We start from the raw sequence: 20,321 nt of genomic DNA, 5'->3' as shown, positions 1-20,321 counted from the left end.
GACGGGCCCCCGTGTTCGGGGTCCGGCTCACCATCCTTGGCCAGGAGGACCTTGGTGTTCCCCTGGCGAGCTTGCTTCGTCCTTTCGGCAACCAACACCATGCTGACTGCCTCCGCAGACGCAGCAAGATACAGAAACAACGGCTCACCGGGTTCTGGAGCCACCAATACTGGCAGCGAGGTGAGGTGCTGCTTCAGCTCCTGGAAGGCCTGTTCAGCCTCTTCGGTCCAAGAAAATGGACCGGACCTCCTCAATAGCTTGAAGAAGGGAAGGGCCCTCTCAGCCAGCCTTGATATGAAGCGGCTAAGAGCAGCGAGAGATCCAGTAAGCTTCTGGACGTCCTTGATGCGGCCAGGAGGCCTCATTGCTTCGATCGCCTTGATCTTGGCTGGGTTTGCCTCGATGCCTCGATGTGAGACCAGGAAACCCAGCAGCTTCCCCGCTGAGACGCCGAAGATGCACTTCTCTGGATTCAGCTTCGTGCGCGTGGCGCGGAGTCGGTCGAAGACGAGGGACATGTCCTCCACTAGTGTTGACCCTACCTTAGTCTTGACCACAATGTCATCGACATAAACCTCAACAATATCTCTAATTAGATTACAGAAGGTTTTGTTCATAGCTCGTACAAACGTGGGTAAGGCATTCCTTAGACCATATGGCATGACAATGTAGCAATACAGCTCATCTACTGTTACAAAGGCAGTATGCTTCCTATCCTCTCTAGACATCTGAATCTGGTGGAAACCAGAGTATGCATCTAGGAAAGACAAAAGGTCACACCCGGAGGTGGAGTCCACGATCTGATCGATACGCGGAAGAGGATAGGGGTCTCTTGGACATGCCTTGTTGAGGCTGGTGTAGTCGATGCACATTCGAAGCTTCCCGTTGGCCTTTGGGACGACGACCGGGTTGGCCAACCACTCGGGGTGGTGGACCTCCTCGATGAAGCCGGCGTGTAGGAGCTTGTGGACTTCTTCGCGGATGAAGTTCTGCCGCTCCACAGACTGCTTCCGAGGCTTTTGGTGCACCGGCGTGGCATCGGGGTAGATCCTCAGATTGTGCTCGATCACTTCCCTGGGGATCCCGGGCATTTGTGACGGTTCCCAGGTGAACACGTCGACATTTGCCCGGAGGAAAGCGATGAGCGCGTCTTCCTATTTCTCCTCCAGGTTCCCCGCGATGCGGGTGGTCCTGGTGGAGTCCGCTCCAATCTGCACCGTCTTCACGGGAACATGGTCCGGATCGGACGGTTGGACCTTGGGAGCCTTTGCAGGCGTCTTGGGTTGCAAGGTGGACGGATCCTCCTCGGAACGTGCAGCCTCTGCCGCCAGAGCATGCAGTCTCTCAACTGCGGCAACGGTGGCAGTGCGGTCGCCCTGCACGGTGAGGACCCCGGCAGGGGAAGGCATCTTCAAGACCAAATACCCGTAATGAGCAATGACCATGAAGCGATAGAGTGCCGGTCGGCCAATGATGGCGTTGAACGGAAGGTTCACTTCCGCAACATCGAACAGAATGCTTTCTGTGCGGAAGTTCTCCTCAGTCCCGAACGTGACCGGCAATGTGATGCTCCCCAGGGGGAACACCGGGTGTGGGCCCACTCCGGAGAATGGGTGAGAGGGAGTCAGCTTGGACTCCGGGATCAGCAGCTGCTTGAACGCTGCATAGCTGATGACGTTGAGGCCAGCCCCACCGTCAATCAGCACGTGATAGAGCCTCACGTTGGATATGACAGGAGCGGTGACTAAAGGTAGCACACCGGCTCCGGCCATATTCTCCGGGCAGTCGGATGGCCCGAAAGAGATGGTGGTGTTCATTCACCTCTGGTGCGGCGCCGCCTTCGGGACCCCCGGCTTCACCGAAAGGACCTCCCGGCGAAGGGTCTTCATGTCCTGCCGGGAGACAAGCTCCCAGCTTCCGCCATACATTACGTACAGCTTCTTGCGGCGGTCGCCGTTGTCGGAATCGGAGTCGTCATCGTGATAGACGCCCTTCAGCTCTCGAGCGGGGGATTGGTACCCCAGCTCCTTCTCCCCGGCCGCGGCCCCGCTGTTGGAGGCCTTCTCCTTGCCGGCCCGCTAGCGAGGAGGGGGTGAACCGTCCTTGGAGGACTGCTCACGCTGCCTACTGACCCGCTTTGCGAGCTTTTGGATCTCGCGGCAGTCAGCGGCGCTGTGGCGAGCGGTGGGATGCACTGGGCATGAAACTCTGCTTCCACCTTGCGGGCGAGGGCGTTTACCATGTGCATTCTGGCCCCCAGCCGCAGCCGGCGCCGCCGCTGGCGCTGCTGCTGCAACAACTGGTCCGCCAGAATGCGGCTCCCCGCGACCCCGGTTCTTGTTCTTCTTCTTCTTCTTGCCACCGCCCTGAGCGGTAGCACTAGAGCCACCAGCCTTGGTGTCTCCGTCTTGAGGGGCTGAGTGCCATGCACGGCCCTCAGCGGCCCTGGCACACTTGTCTGCCAGGGAGAAAAGCGTAGTGACGCTTTCCACCTCGTGCGTCGCCAGCTTCTCGAGCATCTTCTCATCACGTACCCCCTGGCGGAAAGCAGTGATAATAGATGCATCTGAGATACGAGGAATGGTACCCCGTACCTTGGTGAAGCGTGAGATGAAGGCCCGGAGCGTTTCCCTGGGTTTTTGCCTCACGGCGTGAAGGTGTGCCTCCACACCATGCTGCAGGTATGCACTGGCGAAGTTCGCTGTGAACCTCGCACAGAGCTCTTCCCAGGACTGGATCGTCCCGGGTGTGAGGTTCATGAGCCAGGTCCGGGCTGGCCCAGACAAGGCTACATGAAAGTAGCTTGCCATGACGGCGCCGTTACCACCAGCCGCTGTGATGGCGGTAACATACACCTGCAGGAATTCCGACGGATTAGTAGTACCGTCGTACTTTTCCGGCAGGTGGGGGTGGAACTTGGGTGGCCACGCTACGGCGCGGAGGTGCTCCGCAAGTGCAGCACAGCCCACCCCAGCCACTGGTGCGCCTGGCTGTATCCGGGCGTTCACCGGAGGCCTGGGTGCCACCGCGTCCAGATCAATATTGAGGTTGCGACCCTCAATGTTGAGACGACGCTCTCGCGCCCTCTCGATGGAGATGCGGGCATCCTCTTCCGCGCGCCGGCGGTTGAGCTCCGCCCGCAGGTCTTCTGTTCGTGCACCCCTCACGGTAGGGGAGCGCACGGACGCCGATGCACCGCCCTGACGCTGGTGGTAAGGTACCACCGCGTTGCTAGGCGGAGGTCGTTGCCCAATCCTTGCAGAACTGGGGAGGCCTGAGCCAGGTGGAGGAGACGGTCAACGTCGTCCCGCCACTGCCTCAGGGCGTCTGGTGAGGCTGCCTCAGCTGGGGGGTTGCGAAGCAGCTCCCTAGCCGCTGCCAGCGCTCCGCCGCTCGCAGCCTGTGAGGGGGCCCTTGATGGGCGCCCTGACTCTTGCCGGCGAGCGGCGCGCGCCGCCGCCAACGGTGGCTGCTCCACAGGCACAGTTGCCCCTGGAGCAGGAACGCGAGAGGCATGTGGCGTGGAGGACGCCACACCCTCCGTCATCTCCACGTCGTCCACGCGAACCATGGGGACGAAGAAGATGATAAAATGTGACCAGCTAAAGCTGCCCCTACCTGGCACGCCAAATGTCGTGGTGCTGCGAACCACAGCCGGGTGGCGGAAGGCACCCGCCTAAGCCCAGAGGGTGTGTACTCGGGGGTTAGCTAGTCTTAGATCGATCTCACTCAAGAACACGATGAACACATCAGGATTTAGAGTGGTTCGGGTTCAGTGACATCCTTTCGCAGCTGCAGCAGACGGGGATGATGAATGATAGCCCGGCGATGAGCGGTGCGCTAGAGGATCTCGAGGAGAGCCTCCATCGTGCCCTCGAGCTCGTCATGGCCTGCCAGGAGAGGAGCACCATCCGCCGCCTCATCGCGGCAGGGCAGCTCTCCAAGCAGCTGCGCCGGGTGAAGGATGACATCCTCAACAAACTGATGCTGGCGTCATTCGCTATCAATGCCCACACCACCATTGTGTTACTTACCATTCAGGGTGGTGGCCATCCTCTGCCGCACCGGCAGCCAGAGGTAACCCTTTGCTTACCAGCATCTGTTCCTTCCCAAAAATATATGACCAATGATTGATCGATTAGAACATAATTTTTGTGAACCAAATTGATGGTAATAGATTATGATTTTGCATCACATAATTAAGCCACATGTTAATTGAGAAAATTTAGGTCAAATAAATGATATTTTAAGAACTCCTTTCTTAATAATAGTTCTTGCGCATGCACCTACTCTTTTCTTAGGAATCGTTCTTGTGAACCATGCACCTGCATGGACTATCTGATGGCTATAGTTGCTATATATGGCTGAACGGATACCGTTGGAGTGCTGCTCCATTTAGCTACATGCAAGTAAATGACACTTTGGGTGCTGTCCACTTGTTTATTGTTAACTTTGACAACATATAACTTTTTTGCCTGTTGTTTTGTTGTTAGAAAATGTACAGTTATGGAAATCTTCGCTAATAATGGATGGAAATTCACAAATTGGATCACTTTATAATTTACATTAGTGTGTGGTAATCTACCTTGGATCAAAACTTTGTTTTCTTAATACCCTGGTCTTGTCTTCATCGAGTTTGTAATAAGAAACAGCTATATATATATATATATATATATATATATATATATATATATATATATATATATCAGTTCATACAGAAGCTAGAATATTAATCAATATTTTCCTTTTCTAATTAAAAAAGGCATATCTGACATGAAAATTAATTTCATATATAAGAATATACTTTTGTTATGTTTTGTCTTAAGTCAACAATGTCAAAGTTTTATTACTTTGTATGTGTTAAGTTTGATATTAGGAAATGAAACAAGTAATTTATGCCATATACTAATTAATAATAGTATACTTCTAATATGTATTAAAAATATAATATAGTAAATTTAGTTGTCAAATATGTGTTTTGAAGACCCTATCAATGTCTAAAATGTCACTCATTTGTGTTTGTAGAGCATATTTTTTTCTTTTGTTATATACCTAATTATATTGAATGGAAGATATGGTAGATCAAATTGTTAAATTTGCAATATGCTAGTAATAGTTTTTAGTTGTATTTTTTTTCACATGTTACATACAGAATCTACATCTGTATCCATGGTGCAAAATCCTATATTATGCATTTTGCAACTAGAGAAAAATTCTTTGGTAGTTCCAAACTTATCCCGCTGTGTCATTAACTGGGTCCGTAGCTCTGAAATTTTAGTCAATCTCCCTTGTCATTGCACAGTCAATACACCACATTGGCAGCCTAAGGGGATGCATAGCGCCTCACTACCTTGGACCTTTGATGGACCACCCCATCTGTAAGCATCATAAGATGGCAAATTGATTAAATGACACTGCAATCTAATCCTGTAAAATGATAATTCTTCTTCGTACAAGCTTCACTCGGAAGTGAATGGTTCTTTAATTTCCTATTCAGGATACAGGAGTGATGGAGACATCAAGTAACAGCCATTCTACTAATGAAGCCAGGTCAGATATGTATACATAACTAATAACAGTGCAATTAGCCTTTCGCTTGACCTTCATCACTTGCCATCGACTGCGGTTGCATCCAAGACCTTAACATTACAAGCCAAAAGATACATCTAAAATTGCCTCACAGGAACTCTGAAGGAACATGACTGATCCCTGAACTGATTTGTTTTATTTAGACAATATAATTATTTGAGAAAAGTCCGTTTTACACCCTCCAACTATCACAAAAGTCTGATTTTCAACCCACAACTATAAAACCACACACTAAAGACTATTCAACTAACGAAATTTGCTCCTTTGGATGATTTTAAAGGTGGTTTTCCATTTTAAGGAAATATAAAAAATATTATTTAAACTTAAAAATTCATAAATAATTCATTTGAAATAAAAAAATTGAAATCGGTGCAAAAAAATTGTAGAAATGTAACCTACCTATTGGTACACTATTTAAAGTTATTTAAATATTATTTTTCATGTTCCTAGTATTTTGTTGTTTATTCTAAAAATACTAGGAATAAAAATAAATAAGATGCAGATAACTTCAACTGGTGCACCAACATATTGGTGAGATTTTTAGAAAAAAATCATTACCGGTTTCATATTTTTCTAATTTACAATAAATTATTTATGATTTTTAGATTAAATTATTTTTTAATAATTAAAAAAAATAAAACCGCCATTGAAACCACTCAAAGGTCCAATTTTGTCCGGTTTGGACAGTTAGATAGCCCTGAGTGTTCGGTTTTGTAGTTGTGGGTTGAAAATCAGACTTTTGTGATAGTTGGAGGGTGTAAATTAGACTTTTCTCTAATTATTTTGGGTCACTATAACCACACACAGCCAAGTTCTTGCAAAAAGTTTTAGGTAATTAGCTAACTAAAATAACATGGGAATAGAACACAAACAAGATCCCTGAAATGATGCATCACCTTTTGCATGTTACTGAGTTTCTCTTCACAGGACATAGGCAAATTGCAATCCATATCTCTCGGCTCTGTCAGCTTTTGTACATCTGGCAACCCCCATGAAAACCATATTCATTGTTCCTTCATGCAGCCCATTGCTAGTGCCATTGATGGTTAGGTGCCATCTCTCTTGTGGCTCTGAAGTGTTGCCAATCCTTCCGAAGCGTCGGCCAGATGCCCAGATATTGTTCCATAGACCATAATGACAATAGGAAGAAGTGCTTTAGTTACCATTGTTTTAATTTACCCCGTGAATGTTCATGCAAAACTAAACAATATCTCTATGCACTATGTCTGTCATATTCCTGATTTCTGGGTGCCATGCTAGAAAATTTTCTGTCATATTTCTTAGGGTGCCATAGCTTCTATCTATTTTGATTGATTACTTGATGTAATATATAGTTAGTTGATCACATAACTTGCAAACATTAGGATATCCCTTTTTTGAGCGGTTCATGGAAATGGCAGATCCCTGTTGAATGACTACACAAACACTGTGCCAGCAGGAAGCAAAGGGCCCTTTCCTCCATTACTAGGTAAGTTGTATATATTTGTTCTATATTTGTTTGGATCAAGATAGGTTAGCTCGTTTCATGTCATTATAAATGTTCACCACTTCTTTTTGTTCAATTAATCTATCAGTATTTACAACTTTGTTCCATCAAATTATCTGAGTTTTGTCTCTATCAGGCTTGAGAGAGTTCAAGCTATCTGAGTTGGAGGCCACTACAAATAACTTTTCACACAACAACATCATTGGCAGAGGTGCCCATTCTATTGCCTACAAGGTATATGTATCTGAACAAATCTATGGTGACATTAATTTTCTCGAATGTGAATTACGATATTGGACTTCTTATGATTTTTTTTACTATTGTATGATTGTATTGCTATGCTCATTCAATGACGTTTTTATTGTTGAATTTTCGTGTGGAGAATGGGGTTTATTTAGAAAGATGCTCATAATTTTGCTTAAGAACACAATACATGACGACCAAATTGAGATATCTTTGCTCGTTGTTTGGTCTTTAGTTTTTATGAGCTGACATTTTAATTAAAAAAATGAACATTCATGACCACATGAACTGTTTGCCATCCTCATTGTTGGGGTCGATCTATATATCTCCTATGATGGATGCAATATATATGCACCATGTTGATAAGATACAATGTATAATTTACTTGTATAGCAATCACGTTATGATGTCAACCCACACAAAGATCACGTTGAATTTGTGGTAGCATATATATTTCATCATCATTGGATAGCTGCAGAGACCAGTGTATGTGGATATAGTCAAATAGGGTGACAACATATATAATTTCTGGTATTATTTTTACTAATATGGACCTATCATATGACATGGTGTTTTATGCTTCAGGGTGTATTAAACGATGGATACATGGTTGCCATCAAGAAAATTGTAGAGCCAGATAGATATATTTGGGTACGAAATTTTGATATGCATGTTCTTGTTTCAAAGCTTCCCCATGATATGATTATATTTTTGCACTACTTATTGACTGAACTATAGATCATAGCTCATAACTTGGCTAATTTCTTTTTTCATTGAATCTTCCCCATGATATGATTATATTTTTGCAGGGTCCCGACTTGATTGGTACTCCCTCTTCCGGATAATTGAGGGAGTAGCCCAGGGCATGCACTGCCTACATGAGCAAGGCATTGTCCATTTGGATCTGAAACCAAGCAACGTCCTCTTGGATTCTGATATGAATCCTAAGATTATTGATTTTGGAATATCTCAAGTGTTGAACGACAACAAGAGTGATACCCATGGTAGTGCTGTACGGGGCACTTGGTAAAGACATATTCTTCAATATTATAATTTGCATAACTATATATGTTCATGAATCTTTTTCTTCATGTTCCTTTTTTGAGGTATTTCATTTTTTACTTGACCATTCAGGGGATATATGGCTCCAGAATACATGGTATCAGGTATTTTATCAACCAAGAATGATGTGTATGCTTTTGGCATGACCCTTCTTGAGACTACTAGCAGTATGCTCATATCTAAACCACCTAGAGAACACCCTTTAGATAAATGGGTAAGTATTTAGACCCATGCATCTGTAACGTAACAATTTTTTAATCTTGTTTCATGGTGAGCTTCCACCTTACTTCCAGAATATATATTGCTGATCATTTGAATTATTCATAACTCTTTATTTTATTTGTTAGGCTTGGGATGCTCGGGAGGATGGTAGGATGGATGAGTTATTTGTTCCGGAACTGCTTGGTGATGAGCCTCAGCTAAAGGAGATCAAGAGGTGCGTGGAGGTAGCACTACTGTGCACTCAGTTTGATCGAGCAGACCGCCCCCACTTGGAGGATGTTCTTCAGATGCTACATGGACTGAAAGAAATGCCGACCCCAAAGAAACCAAGTTATATGGTGGATTCTCCTGATCTACATGATGACGACTGGATTTTTGTGGAGAGGAATGATTTACCGTGAACCAACCCATGAGGGTTGTGATGTATATATGTTACAATCAAGGAGAATTACAGGAAAGAATCTCAGAATTACAATCATGATTACAATCACGGGATTGCTAATCAATCCAATCAATTAGCTATCTCTATTGCCATATATGCTACAGTTTTTATGTTTAACATTCCCCCTCAATATCAACCGGAGGCCACAAGGTTGAGATTGTGTAACGACCCAGTCATTAATTAGCATGCTTAGCCGACCCTAAGTTAACCAGCCGAGTTCTTTCCTGAATCTCTAACGCTGCTGGTTTCTTTTTTTCTGAGCTTAAGTCCGTGGCTGACTTGTTGTCTCGCTCTAGCAACCTTGCAGAGTTCTTTTCTCACAACCAGTGGTATTTCTGACTTCTTTTTCAAAGCCCAGGTCTCTACACGACTTGTTTCTAACTCGTGCCGAGTTGTTTTCCGACCTATACTTGTATCTGACCCGCAGCCAATCGTATCTGACTTGCTGCGTTTTCATTCGATCCAGTTTTTTCCTCGGCCAATTCTTTCCATCTCGTCTGACCCCACATTTGCGTCCGACCCTAATCTCCATCCCGCCCGACCAAGTCATGGCCGACCCCTTGTTTCCATCGGCTAGCATGTCATTTTTGGTCGTCCAACCTCTCCGTTGTCCACGGTTAGCCGATATGATGTCCTTAGTAGCCTTTGCAACCTCTCCAACTTGTTTTGATTTCGTCCCGACTTGTTTTGGATCCATTTCGAGTTGTTTCCATCGCAACAGTCACCTTGATTGACTTCTTCTCTTGGCCGATTTCCTTTTAATATCGGCTAAGCTGTGACTTGCATTCCGACTCCTTAAGAACCCTAAATCATCTTTCCGACCCATCGGTTGTGCCATCGCCTCCTTGGCCGATGCAGGTGTCTCAGCCGATTCCAACATCCGATGTCTTCCGGCTGATATACTGTTTCACTTGCGAAGCTGGAACCCTCTCCGAGATTAACTAATCTTTGACATTGGATCCTTTCTTCATAAGCCTTTCTTGTCGTTTTATGTCTACCGCCATCATGAGGTCTCTGTCCCATATCTTGCCGCAGGGATACTTGCCCCGGTTTTTCTTTTCACACCACTGTAGCGCCACCTGACACCCCTTTTGGCACACCCGTTGCCTTGTGTCCCATCTGGTCTCCTGGTGTCAGACCCATTTGCTTATGGGAAATTTTGTGCGTGGGACATTGCGAAAGTGGGGTTTTGTATGCAACACATCATCAAAGTTAAATTTGTCTGCAGCACATTGCAAAAGAGTTCTTTGGTCCGCAACGCACCACTGCAAATAAACTAATTATTTTCGGCTGGGGGAAGAGGTAAACAGTCTTATTTGCCCTTGGCCCCACCTGTCATCTTCCTCTCCCTCTTCTTTGCCTTTGCCGTCCTCTCTTTTTCTTCCCCACTAAGCTGCTGCTGCCTGAGCTCCGGCCACCACCGGGGCGGCGGCGCGCGCGGGGCACGACGGCGGGCGCGGCGGGGCAGTGGGCTCGCGAGACGGCTACGCGCGCGGCAAGGCGGTGGGCACACAGCGGCGGAGGAGCACGGCGGCGGGCGCACACGGCGGAGGAGCATGGCGGCCGGGCGGATCTCGGCGGCCGGATCTGCTCCTCCTCCGGCCGGGCCCCTCCTTCCCAGCTCCTCCTCGAGCTCCGTCCCTTGCTCGAGCTTGGAGGCCATGGCAGCTGCGGCCATGGCGGGCCTCGAGCTCGGGCCCTGGCGGCGCGTGGAGGCTATTGCGGGGCGGAAGCTGCGACGGCCCGCAGCGCGGCGGTTGGTGGCTGGCTGTCTCCTACCTCCCCCGTCGACGAGGCGGACCCAGGCGGCCGCGGCGCGCGCTCGATGGGCGCCGGGGACGGGGCCCCAGCTCCTCCATGGGCTCTGGCCTCCTCGGGCCCGACGACCTCCCTGCGGCCGCGCGCCTCCTCCTCGGGTCCGACGACCTGCCCCGCCGCAATGTCGTCGCGCACTCCTCCGTCCTCGCCGCGTTCCTCCGCGCGGGCTACCCGAGGCGCGCGCTCCTCCACCTCAGCTCCTCCATGGGACGCCGCCTCCGAGCTCCTCCATGGACGCCGAAGAGGGGGGAGGGGGGCGGGGTCGAGCGCGCGCAGCCCCAACCCACGCCGGCCGAGGCCCACTGCCCCGCCGTGGCTCCGCTGGAGTGGTCCCGTGGCGCCGCGCCCTGCTCGCTGTGAGAGGAAAGGGACAGGGCTCGCCGTGCCCCACCGTCTGCCCCGCGCGCGGCGTGGTCCCGTGGTGAGCGTGCCGTCTGCGGAAGGGAGGGAATAGCGGGAGAAGGTAGAAAGAGAAGGGGAAGAAGATGATAAGTGGGCCCAGAGGCAAAATGGTCTTTTTACACCATCTCTAAGCTAAAATTGATTATTATACTCAGCATTGTGTGTTGGAGACAAAATTACAATTTTACGATGTGTTGGAGAAAAATTCAGTTTTCACGGTGTGCTTCACACAAAACCAGTCTTTCAGAGTGTCCTGGATACAAATTTCCCTTTGCTTATCTACTCCTTGAATAAGTCATCCGATCCTCACCTGCTCCCCTGCCGTATTTTCCTATAAAACTGAGCCAGTGCCTCCTTCCTTCTCACGCGCACAAGCTCACTCCATTGCTCCCCTGCTCTTGCTTCCCTCACCACAAGAACAGAGCCTCCTTCAGCTTAAACTCCTGTTTCCACCAAGCGACCCTTGTGGATCCCTCTGCAGTTCCTTTTCTGGCGCAGAAGTTTCTCTTCGAGCCCGAAGCTTTTCTTGGTAAGCTTTCATGGCCATTCATGTTGGTTCCGACCAAATCTTCTTGGTCATTCCTCTGTTCTGGAGCCAAGAACTTCCCTTCATATCATATTTTGGTTGTTGCATTCGTAAACGAACACCACCATTTAGATAAATAGAGGTCAAGAACTCGAACCACTCCTGACCCGAGTGTAAAATAAATCTACCTTCACCTAGCAACACTCGGCAAGTTGTTCCTTGGGTTTGTATCTGTTGACGGTGTATCAAGAAATTCACCGTCAACAACTCAGGAAAACTGATACCTTACGAGCACATTTTGTTTAGATTAATTTGGTTCCACTTGTATTTTGTGTCTTAGTCATTTCAGGAACACAAGTCTGCAAATGACAGAAAAAGAGCAATAAGTCCACAGGAAAACCCCGTCCGAAAATCCTGGAAATGGAGATGGGACCCACATAATAGAGAGATACGGGCTCAAACCGACGTCACGCATGTACCCTGACCGTGTGGGCCTAGAGGAGAATCGACACAAGCAAGGGGGTGTTGACGCTAAAACGCGCCACCACACGTGAGCACGTCACGTGCGTCTCGCAGAGAGCTCCTTGCAGTCCGCAAGATCCGGTCGGACTGGTTTGGTGGCCGGCCAGACCGGTTTCGCCGGGAAGCCCGACAAAGATGCAATGAACGCTCGCCCAGGAGGGACCCCGTCAGAGCAAGCGTACCTTGGGTTGCCCTAAGCTTGGCAGGCCAGTTAGGGCGTCTTCAAATGCCATGGAGATGAAGGAAGAACATCATATCGAGGTTGGAAAAGATTAAGGTAAAGATTAAGTAAAAAGATAGAATGCGTTTGATAGATGTGATTGGATACATCAATCGGCCGTGGCCCTTTATATTTATAGGGTGGGGAAGACTTGCCCCGCAAGAAATCCTATTACAGATCTAAATCTATAAAAAACACTAGTTGTACTCGGACTCTGCTTAGACCGGTCAGACCGGTTGGTCGTGCCAGACCGGCTATAGACGCCTTAACCGGGCAGACCGGTCTCTGCCAATTTTGATCATCAACATATTGTCAAAGGGCGATGATTACTAATACACCGGCCATATTTTTACACTAAAGGCGATAAAAACTATCGGCCATGACTTACTTCACTTCATGCTGATGACGAAACAACTTACTTCGGGCTCCATACTTTTCTTGTGGTTACTGGCACGACCTTTGCTTGTTGCTCCATTGACTCCTTATTGCGCAAACATTGTAACCTCTTTTTTTTGAGTGTGAGATAAGCCTCAAGGGCACCACCTTGGCTGTAAATACTTCGAATTTTGTTTCACGTTCTTCTCACCCTCCTTGCTGCCATCAAGATCCTTTTTGATCAGATTATTGCTAATCGGTCTTTGTGAGGTACAACTCGGATATATAGAAGGATATTGAATATAATATGATTGCATATGCATTCTATTATAATCCAAAGGTGTATAATAACCAGGATACGACCAAAATCATGGAGCAACTGACCTTGAATATGACATAGCAGCACAATTACCTTGACATGGTCGAGAATCCGATTGCTCACTAGATATTGATATTGACTTTGTATCCTTGACTTTGTTTGGCCGTCCCTTCTGCTTTTGGGCAGCTCCCTCCTTCTCATATTTGGCCAAGAGACCTCGAAGCTCGGCCTAATTTTATTTTTCGCCTTGGAAGACTTCCAGACCCGTTGGAGGCACCGGTCAGATCAGTCTGAGTACTGGTCAGACCGGTCGGCGTACCAGTTAAACCGATTTGGGAACTAGTCAAACTGATTGGCTTGTCGCTGGTCTTTTCTTTCTTGTCTTGCCCCTCAGCCGAACTTGATCACAGTTCAGCTATATTGTTTGAAATATACTCATCATTGGGGACAATTTGGTCAACAGAACTAACTGATATTTCTTTAACCGTCGGCTTTTCTTTATCTTGTGTCAAATTTGAATTTTTAGTTAATCTCCCATCTTTTTTGACACGATAGATTTGTTTAGTCACCTTATGTATTTTTTCTGCACAGACCGATTTTTATGATTAAAACGGTCATTATTGGCAGGTAGTGACTTTTTAATTGCCGATTCTTTATATGTAATATAATCTGAACAAAAGTATCTGGGAGGAAACGGCATATATAAATTAAAAGACCATGACGGATACAAATAAGGCATGTTGTAATAAAGTTCACATGGCATAAGCATATATGATCTATGAGATGGAAACAACATTGTCATAGGAGAATAATTCCATTGCCGATTTTGATCATGGAATTTCTGTTTTGTAGCAGATTTTGGTTGTTTGGAATTTTTAGGCCGATTAGCATCATTGACATTCATTTGCCTTTTGGATTTAACCGGAAGCTCTCTATGAATAGGTTTCGGCTTTTCCTTTTGATGCTTTCTACGGCCTTTGACTTCAACTGTTTTCCAAACACCAATCTCAGATTTTTTTAGGCTTAATCATCTTAGATTTTGATTTATTTTAGGAAACTCTAGACAAAGAAGGCAGATCGATTTTGTCACAACTGGATCCTTCATCTTTGTCTTATTGCCCCCCGAGTATGAGAGTACTAGATGTAGTGTCTATGTTCTTACTGGAGGTTTCAGGATCAACAACTTTAGCTTGAGACAGCCGAATTGTATTTTGATCAACACTAACATTAGTTGGCTTATTTTTGCAAGGATTACCAACTAACTTAGAATTAGCTTTAATTTCCATCGGCTCTTGTATTGATTTATTTTTTCTGTAGCCGATTGCTTAGAAACAAAAGCTAGATCTATACTATCTACCGTATCAATAGATTTAGATCTATCAAGCACATCTTGGATATAATTATATTGTCTACTAGATAGAATACTTGTAGATAGTACCTCTCGTAGTACGTCGTGATATGATGGTGGCTCTTTGTTAATCCCTTTGTTTTTATCCAATATGTAATATAAAATCAATACGTCGGTCCCCCGATCTATTTCTTGCTGAAGATCCTCAAAGAACACCATGGGCACTTCTTCATGTACCACCATATTGATAGGGTTTGACAAATCGGCCATGATAGCCAGATTCTCGTTCCCCAGTAGAGTCGCCAAAAAGTGTGTTGACGCTAAAACACGCTGCCACACGAGCACGTCACGTGCACCTTGCAGAGAGCTCCTTGTAGCGCCTCCGCAAGATCCGGTCAGACCGGTTTGGTGGCCGGTCAGACCGGTTTCGCCAGGGAGCCCGACGAAGATCCAACGAACGCTCGCCTGGGAGAGACCCTGTCTGGCCAAGCGCACCTGGGGTTGCCCTAGGCTCGGCAGGCCAGCTAGGGCGTCTTCTAACGCCATAGGGACGAAGGAAGAATAGTATGTTGAGGTTGGAAAAGATTAGGGTAAAGAAAAAGTAAAAAGATAAAATGTGTTTGATAGATGCGATTGGATACCTCAATCGGCCGTGGCCCTTTATATTTATAGGGTGGAGAAGACTTGCCCCGCAAGAAATCCTATTACAGATCTAAATCTATAAAAAAATACTAGTTGTACTCAGACTCTGCTTGAACCGGTCAGACCCACCGGTCAGACCGGTTGGTCGTGCCTGACCGGCTACAGACACCTCGACTGGTCAGACCGCCTGATCACACCGGTCAGACTGGTCTCCGCTAATTTTGGTCATCAACAGGGGGCCCAAGCCACTGCCAAGTGGGGCCGGCCGATCCCCTGGCTAGCTAGCCACTGACAGTGGGCCCAAGCGCACCGCCTTTGCGAGGCGGTTGTATGGCGGTTCCTTAGGTCGGTGGAGGCTGCGTCCTTATCCAGAAGGCCCCCGAACCAACCTATTAGGGGCTATATAAGCAGGGGTACCCCCCTCATTCTGCACACACCACATTAGTTGAAGCCTCTCTCCAGTTCTCTCATTGTAACTTGTAGTTCTAGGATTAGAGGAGCATTGTCTAGTTCATCATTGATCAAGATCAACTTGAAGCTCTCGTTCATCATTGGCTTCTGGTATGTTCTTGAATATTATCTGTCTGGATCTTATCAATTATCTAGAGTTTGTGTATGGTGTTTATGCTACTTTGTTAGTATATTTCATCATGATTTGTGCCTTCATGAGTTATATCTAAATATGGTTCATATATGTTTTTGCTTTGGTTTGGTGTGACTTTGCCTTGGTCTTAGCTCTTAGCTCGTTCATCCGTAGGGTGAGAGTCCCGGGGGAGTTAAGCCAGTTTTCATATATGTTGGCATGGTGCCAAGGTATTATGAATTCCACTTGATATGATCATGTTCCATAATAGAATGAAAGGGTAGGTGGGGGGTAGTGACAACCTTTCCATCCTTCGAAGTCCCTTCCTGTTGGAATGTGATGTAGGAGCCACATAATATTTAAATTTAACAGTACTTGAGTTTGGGTATTCTCCCCTTTGCAAATAGGCTTTGGCTGAATTCTTAGAACCATATGATTGTTTGACCTTTGCTGCCTGATAAATCCTACAAGGACTCGTTTAGCTCTGCTCCCCTAGCCTTAGTTCTATTTGTTTATTCTTTTTATCTTATGAGGTGGCTTTAACGTGTGTGTGTCACATTACCCATATTATCACTATCATTATCATATCTTTATCTTGATTAACCCCTGTTTAGTTTATTGACGATGACCGATGATCTGATGTAGTTCTTAAGTGCTATGCCATGAGAGTAACAAAGCTATCCTACCATCCCATGGGAAAATATAAATAACGATACCTTGGAATACTCCTAAGTGAAATGCTACAATGGTATATCTGTGCACTTGCGGATACATATCTATTTAAGTTAAGGCATACCATAGTCATCTCTCTAGTTTCGTTACTGATTTCATTTCCATTGCACTCCTGGCGTCAATTGCCAGTGGGATGAATCTAGTGATGATGCTAAGAAACGCTAACAGTATCTCTGTTGCAACACTCAAAGGATGACTTCCCTGAGAAAATAACTTGAAACGCCTCTTGTGTTGTCTGTGTGCTTCTGCCGAGAGAAAGTGTTGCACTCTAGGATGATTCTTGCTCTATGACTAACTCTGCATGGCATGCATCCTCATATAGAGAATGTTTTGGCCGACGGCGTCTACGAGCTGGTGGAGCCTGCAGCTGAATTGAAGCCGGACCAACCGATAGCAGCACCAGCCGATCTGCCGCCCCTCAGCAAGGTAAGCACCGTCTTTGCAAATCTCATTCGAGTACTATCCTTATGGCTTGTACATTTAATTTCAGAGTTGTTTTGGAACCATAGAAGCATTTTTCCATAGGCTCCTGAGTTCTTTTACTAGTATGATAGGCTCGAGTAGTTCTACTTTGCTAAATAGGGACGGTAAAAGTCAAGTAGCTTCCTGCCATTCGTGCAGGGATTGGATGTGCGAGGCACATTGGTGATCGCCATGTCTGCAGTAGAGAAATCTGCTAAGGACTATGTCGTCTAGGGCAGTGTTGTGGCAAGTGTTGAACGTACCAATGGCATGGCGGCTATATGGAACCGCTAAACTGATGTACCTGAAAGGTCCGAGACGTCAATCTCAGTTCCACCCCTATGTCACATCCGGTTTTAGGAAGAAAACCGAATGCATAACTACATGTTTACCAGGATCAAGTCTCATACATATAGTGACATCATGAGTGAATAATAGTAATAGTATCACGAAATAAATACAACAATAACTAAAGAGTCTAATAGAGATATACAGCTCATCCTGGAAACGAAGGTTCCAAGCTTCATAGGCAATGGACTGGGGGTCGCTCCATGTTCCAATTAAATCATATGGTCTTGTAATTTAACATGTCGTTCAGGAACATACAGTAAATCAATGTGTACAACCATAGTTCATTTACCAACCCAGTTGAGCAAATAAGCATCATATACCATCAATATTAATTAAATAACCCGGTTGCAAAAGGTATGACCAAAGAAACTAGGCATCATCCTTAATAGGAACCCATCATAATTATAAAGCATGCAAGCATAGCGTGACTATAAAGTGAGCATGGCATATGGTTATTAGGACTAAAATCATGATCAAGAATACACTTGCCTTTAATCCATAGAATAGCTGCTCAGATTCTTCAGCTCTCGATCTTCAGCTCCTATTCTTGATAGCTCTCGAATTGCATTCATCTACTCGTAGCAATCATCGAGCACAAGAAGAAACATGCAAACAAACAAATAGGAACAACTAAGAACAATACACCAATAAAGAGAAAAACTGTAAAAGAACACACTAACGATAGGGCATCGTTATTACGATCATAAGAGCGCAAGAAATGCCAAAAAATGGGACTATCTCTCAACTAAAAAGAACGAAGTTCTTCTTCACGCTTAGTCCGTTCGTGCGTCATCGTGCGTCGATCTGCCCCTGCGATCGTCATCCTGCCGAAAATTATATCGTGCTGTCAAATTGCTTCGTCGGGTTTGTCCAACTGCTCGATCGCGCTTCCCTCGCACAGAAACTGCGCAGTCTAGGCTACTGCGCCCGAGAATCACGGGAAGCACTTCCCTGCCCACCAATCTGTACCCTACAAATCACGCAACGCACAGATATATACAACCTCAACCCCCCTCCCAAAGCCATCATAGTCGCGTCGTCACACGAACCTCGCTAGCAGGATGCAGGCTGACACCGATTGCGTGCAACAATCATCATCGACGGCCTCACCAGAACCAAGTAAGTCTAACGCTTGAACCTACTACTGCCGTTTTGCCATGGTTAGGGTTTTTGCATCTGGAATTCAGGGGACTATGTTTTCTACACGCCATTATCACCTCTGTTAGTAGAAAAAACACCTGCAATTAGCATCTAAATTGTGTAATTAGGATCTGGATTATGTTTTCTATACACAATTAGTGCCACAGTACCAAAGTCTGGGCCAGGACCTCGGTTTAGAGATGAAGAAGGAGATGGCTTGTGAATCCATAAAAATTACCCAAATCCCTGAAACCCTTGATTCAAAATTCTCAGGAATTTCCTTCAAATTGAGAGCAAAACCTAACCCTAAGAGACAAAGGGGGAGCAAACCTACCTGATGGTTGCCAACTTCGTCATTGTTTTTGTGCACCGCCGCCACGGCCACCCTTGAGCGCACAAAGAACTCGGACTTGTCCAAGAGCGGCCTCATCGGCAACCACTATGGCTTGGTGTCGCCCTTCCCTGTGTGTCATCATTGAGGATGTCGCTGCACCACTAGATCTGTCGAGGTCGATGCTGGAGTTTTGGTTGACACCTCAGTGGCGCACTTCCGATGATTTGAGCACCGACTAGGACCACTCGACGGAGTTGCGTGCAAGCCAAAGCCGCACGCGAGCTCCGGCAAGGGGGCAGTGGCGCCACCATCTTCTTCTGCTACGGTGGGCGCTTTACGCCGTCGTGTCTCGCTTCTAGCTCTGTAGCCGTTGGGTGGAAGAGAGAAGGGGTGAGTGAAGAAATGAAGTTTTTAGGATGTCAGGGGATGCGGCCGATGCCGGTTTTGATCCAAGCGGATCGCAGATCAATGGTGCGGCGGAGTTGGCTGTCGAGTAGGCCAAACAGGCTGCTTTGGTCCATACACTTTCCAGGCCCAGTCCAGATTTTTGGGCCTAAAGCCCACCGAAAATGCAGGCGTCATTAACGAGATGGGCCAGCCCAGCAATAAAACTGGTATTTCCTTTTTAAATAAGCTGTGGACTGTACCCTAAATTAATGTGCCGAATTAGTATGAGAAAAATAGAATAGATTATCACTTGTTATTCTTATGGGTTGAAAGGAAATATTACTAGCGTAGAAATTTTCTTATGTAGCACAGATTCTTATGGCATTATCTACTATGTTTAATCTTTTAAATAAGCTTCATTTCACTGTGTAGTGAATTTGTCATTTTTAATTAACTTCTCTAAAATGAAATAATTATATTTGTATTGCACTGTTAATAATGGCCCAAATAATATTGTTGTCCCGTTTCCCATTACAGATTATGTTGTGTTCAAATATGAGTTTTAATGTTTTTATGCATTTTATTCTATGAAGTTTTGAATAATTTTCACACAACTGATAATTCACAAAAAAATATTTTGGTTGCCTTTCATTTTAGGTGGCATCACGAATATCAATGTTGGAGGATCCATGACTTCCTATGATATTTCACCAACACTAGATCCTAGAGAACGGAGGAGGCAACCGGATAGGGACCGGTATGCACAAATGCCTATTCAAGAGAAGGAACAATTACTAAAAAGGTGATGTGAAAATTATCGACGAAATAAAGCTGCAGCCACCCGCGCGTAGTGGTCGAGCACCTTGAACTCCTAGGGAGTATGCATGATTTCTTGATATTTTCAATGTTATTATGTGATCATTAATAGAATCCATCTTATAGTGTCTTTCATTTTTTGGAGGCAGACATTGCAAGGAAGAACGCAAATATTGCTCCTAACAAAATAAACAAAGACTCAACACTACCATGTGAGGAGGTCTATTCTCAAGAAAGCACCGAGATCTTTACACATCCACTAAACGTTTTAGGTATAATGGTGTTATCGGCATAAATTAA

General features: G+C 46.0%; 2 protein-coding genes across 3 annotated transcripts; both read left to right on the top strand.

The window, feature by feature from the left end:
* Positions 1-3,775: 3,775 nt before the first annotated feature.
* Positions 3,776-9,138, top strand: LOC120639700. 2 transcript variants are annotated; one of them, XM_039915577.1, is made up of 7 exons: positions 3,776-4,077; positions 5,498-5,550; positions 6,990-7,057; positions 7,212-7,309; positions 7,904-8,344; positions 8,453-8,594; positions 8,728-9,138. In XM_039915577.1, the coding sequence occupies exons 1-5, from the start codon at positions 3,808-3,810 to the stop codon at positions 8,054-8,056; spliced, it is 642 nt and encodes a 213-aa protein (XP_039771511.1). In that variant the 5' UTR covers positions 3,776-3,807; the 3' UTR covers positions 8,057-8,344; positions 8,453-8,594; positions 8,728-9,138. The 2 variants fall into 2 exon arrangements, with proteins under 2 accessions (XP_039771511.1, XP_039771510.1); XM_039915576.1 differs by having other exon boundaries at positions 7,212-8,344.
* LOC120639885 (cysteine-rich receptor-like protein kinase 10) lies at positions 8,184-9,003 on the top strand. Its single transcript, XM_039915810.1, has 3 exons — positions 8,184-8,344; positions 8,453-8,594; positions 8,728-9,003. The coding sequence occupies exons 1-3, from the start codon at positions 8,184-8,186 to the stop codon at positions 9,001-9,003; spliced, it is 579 nt and encodes a 192-aa protein (XP_039771744.1).
* Positions 9,139-20,321: the final 11,183 nt, after the last annotated feature.

Source organism: Panicum virgatum, chromosome 7K (assembly GCF_016808335.1).
Source record: "Panicum virgatum strain AP13 chromosome 7K, P.virgatum_v5, whole genome shotgun sequence".
Lineage (NCBI taxonomy): Eukaryota > Viridiplantae > Streptophyta > Magnoliopsida > Poales > Poaceae > Panicum > Panicum virgatum.
Note: the sequence above shows the minus strand (reverse complement) of the source record. Positions and strands in the feature narration are given on the sequence as shown.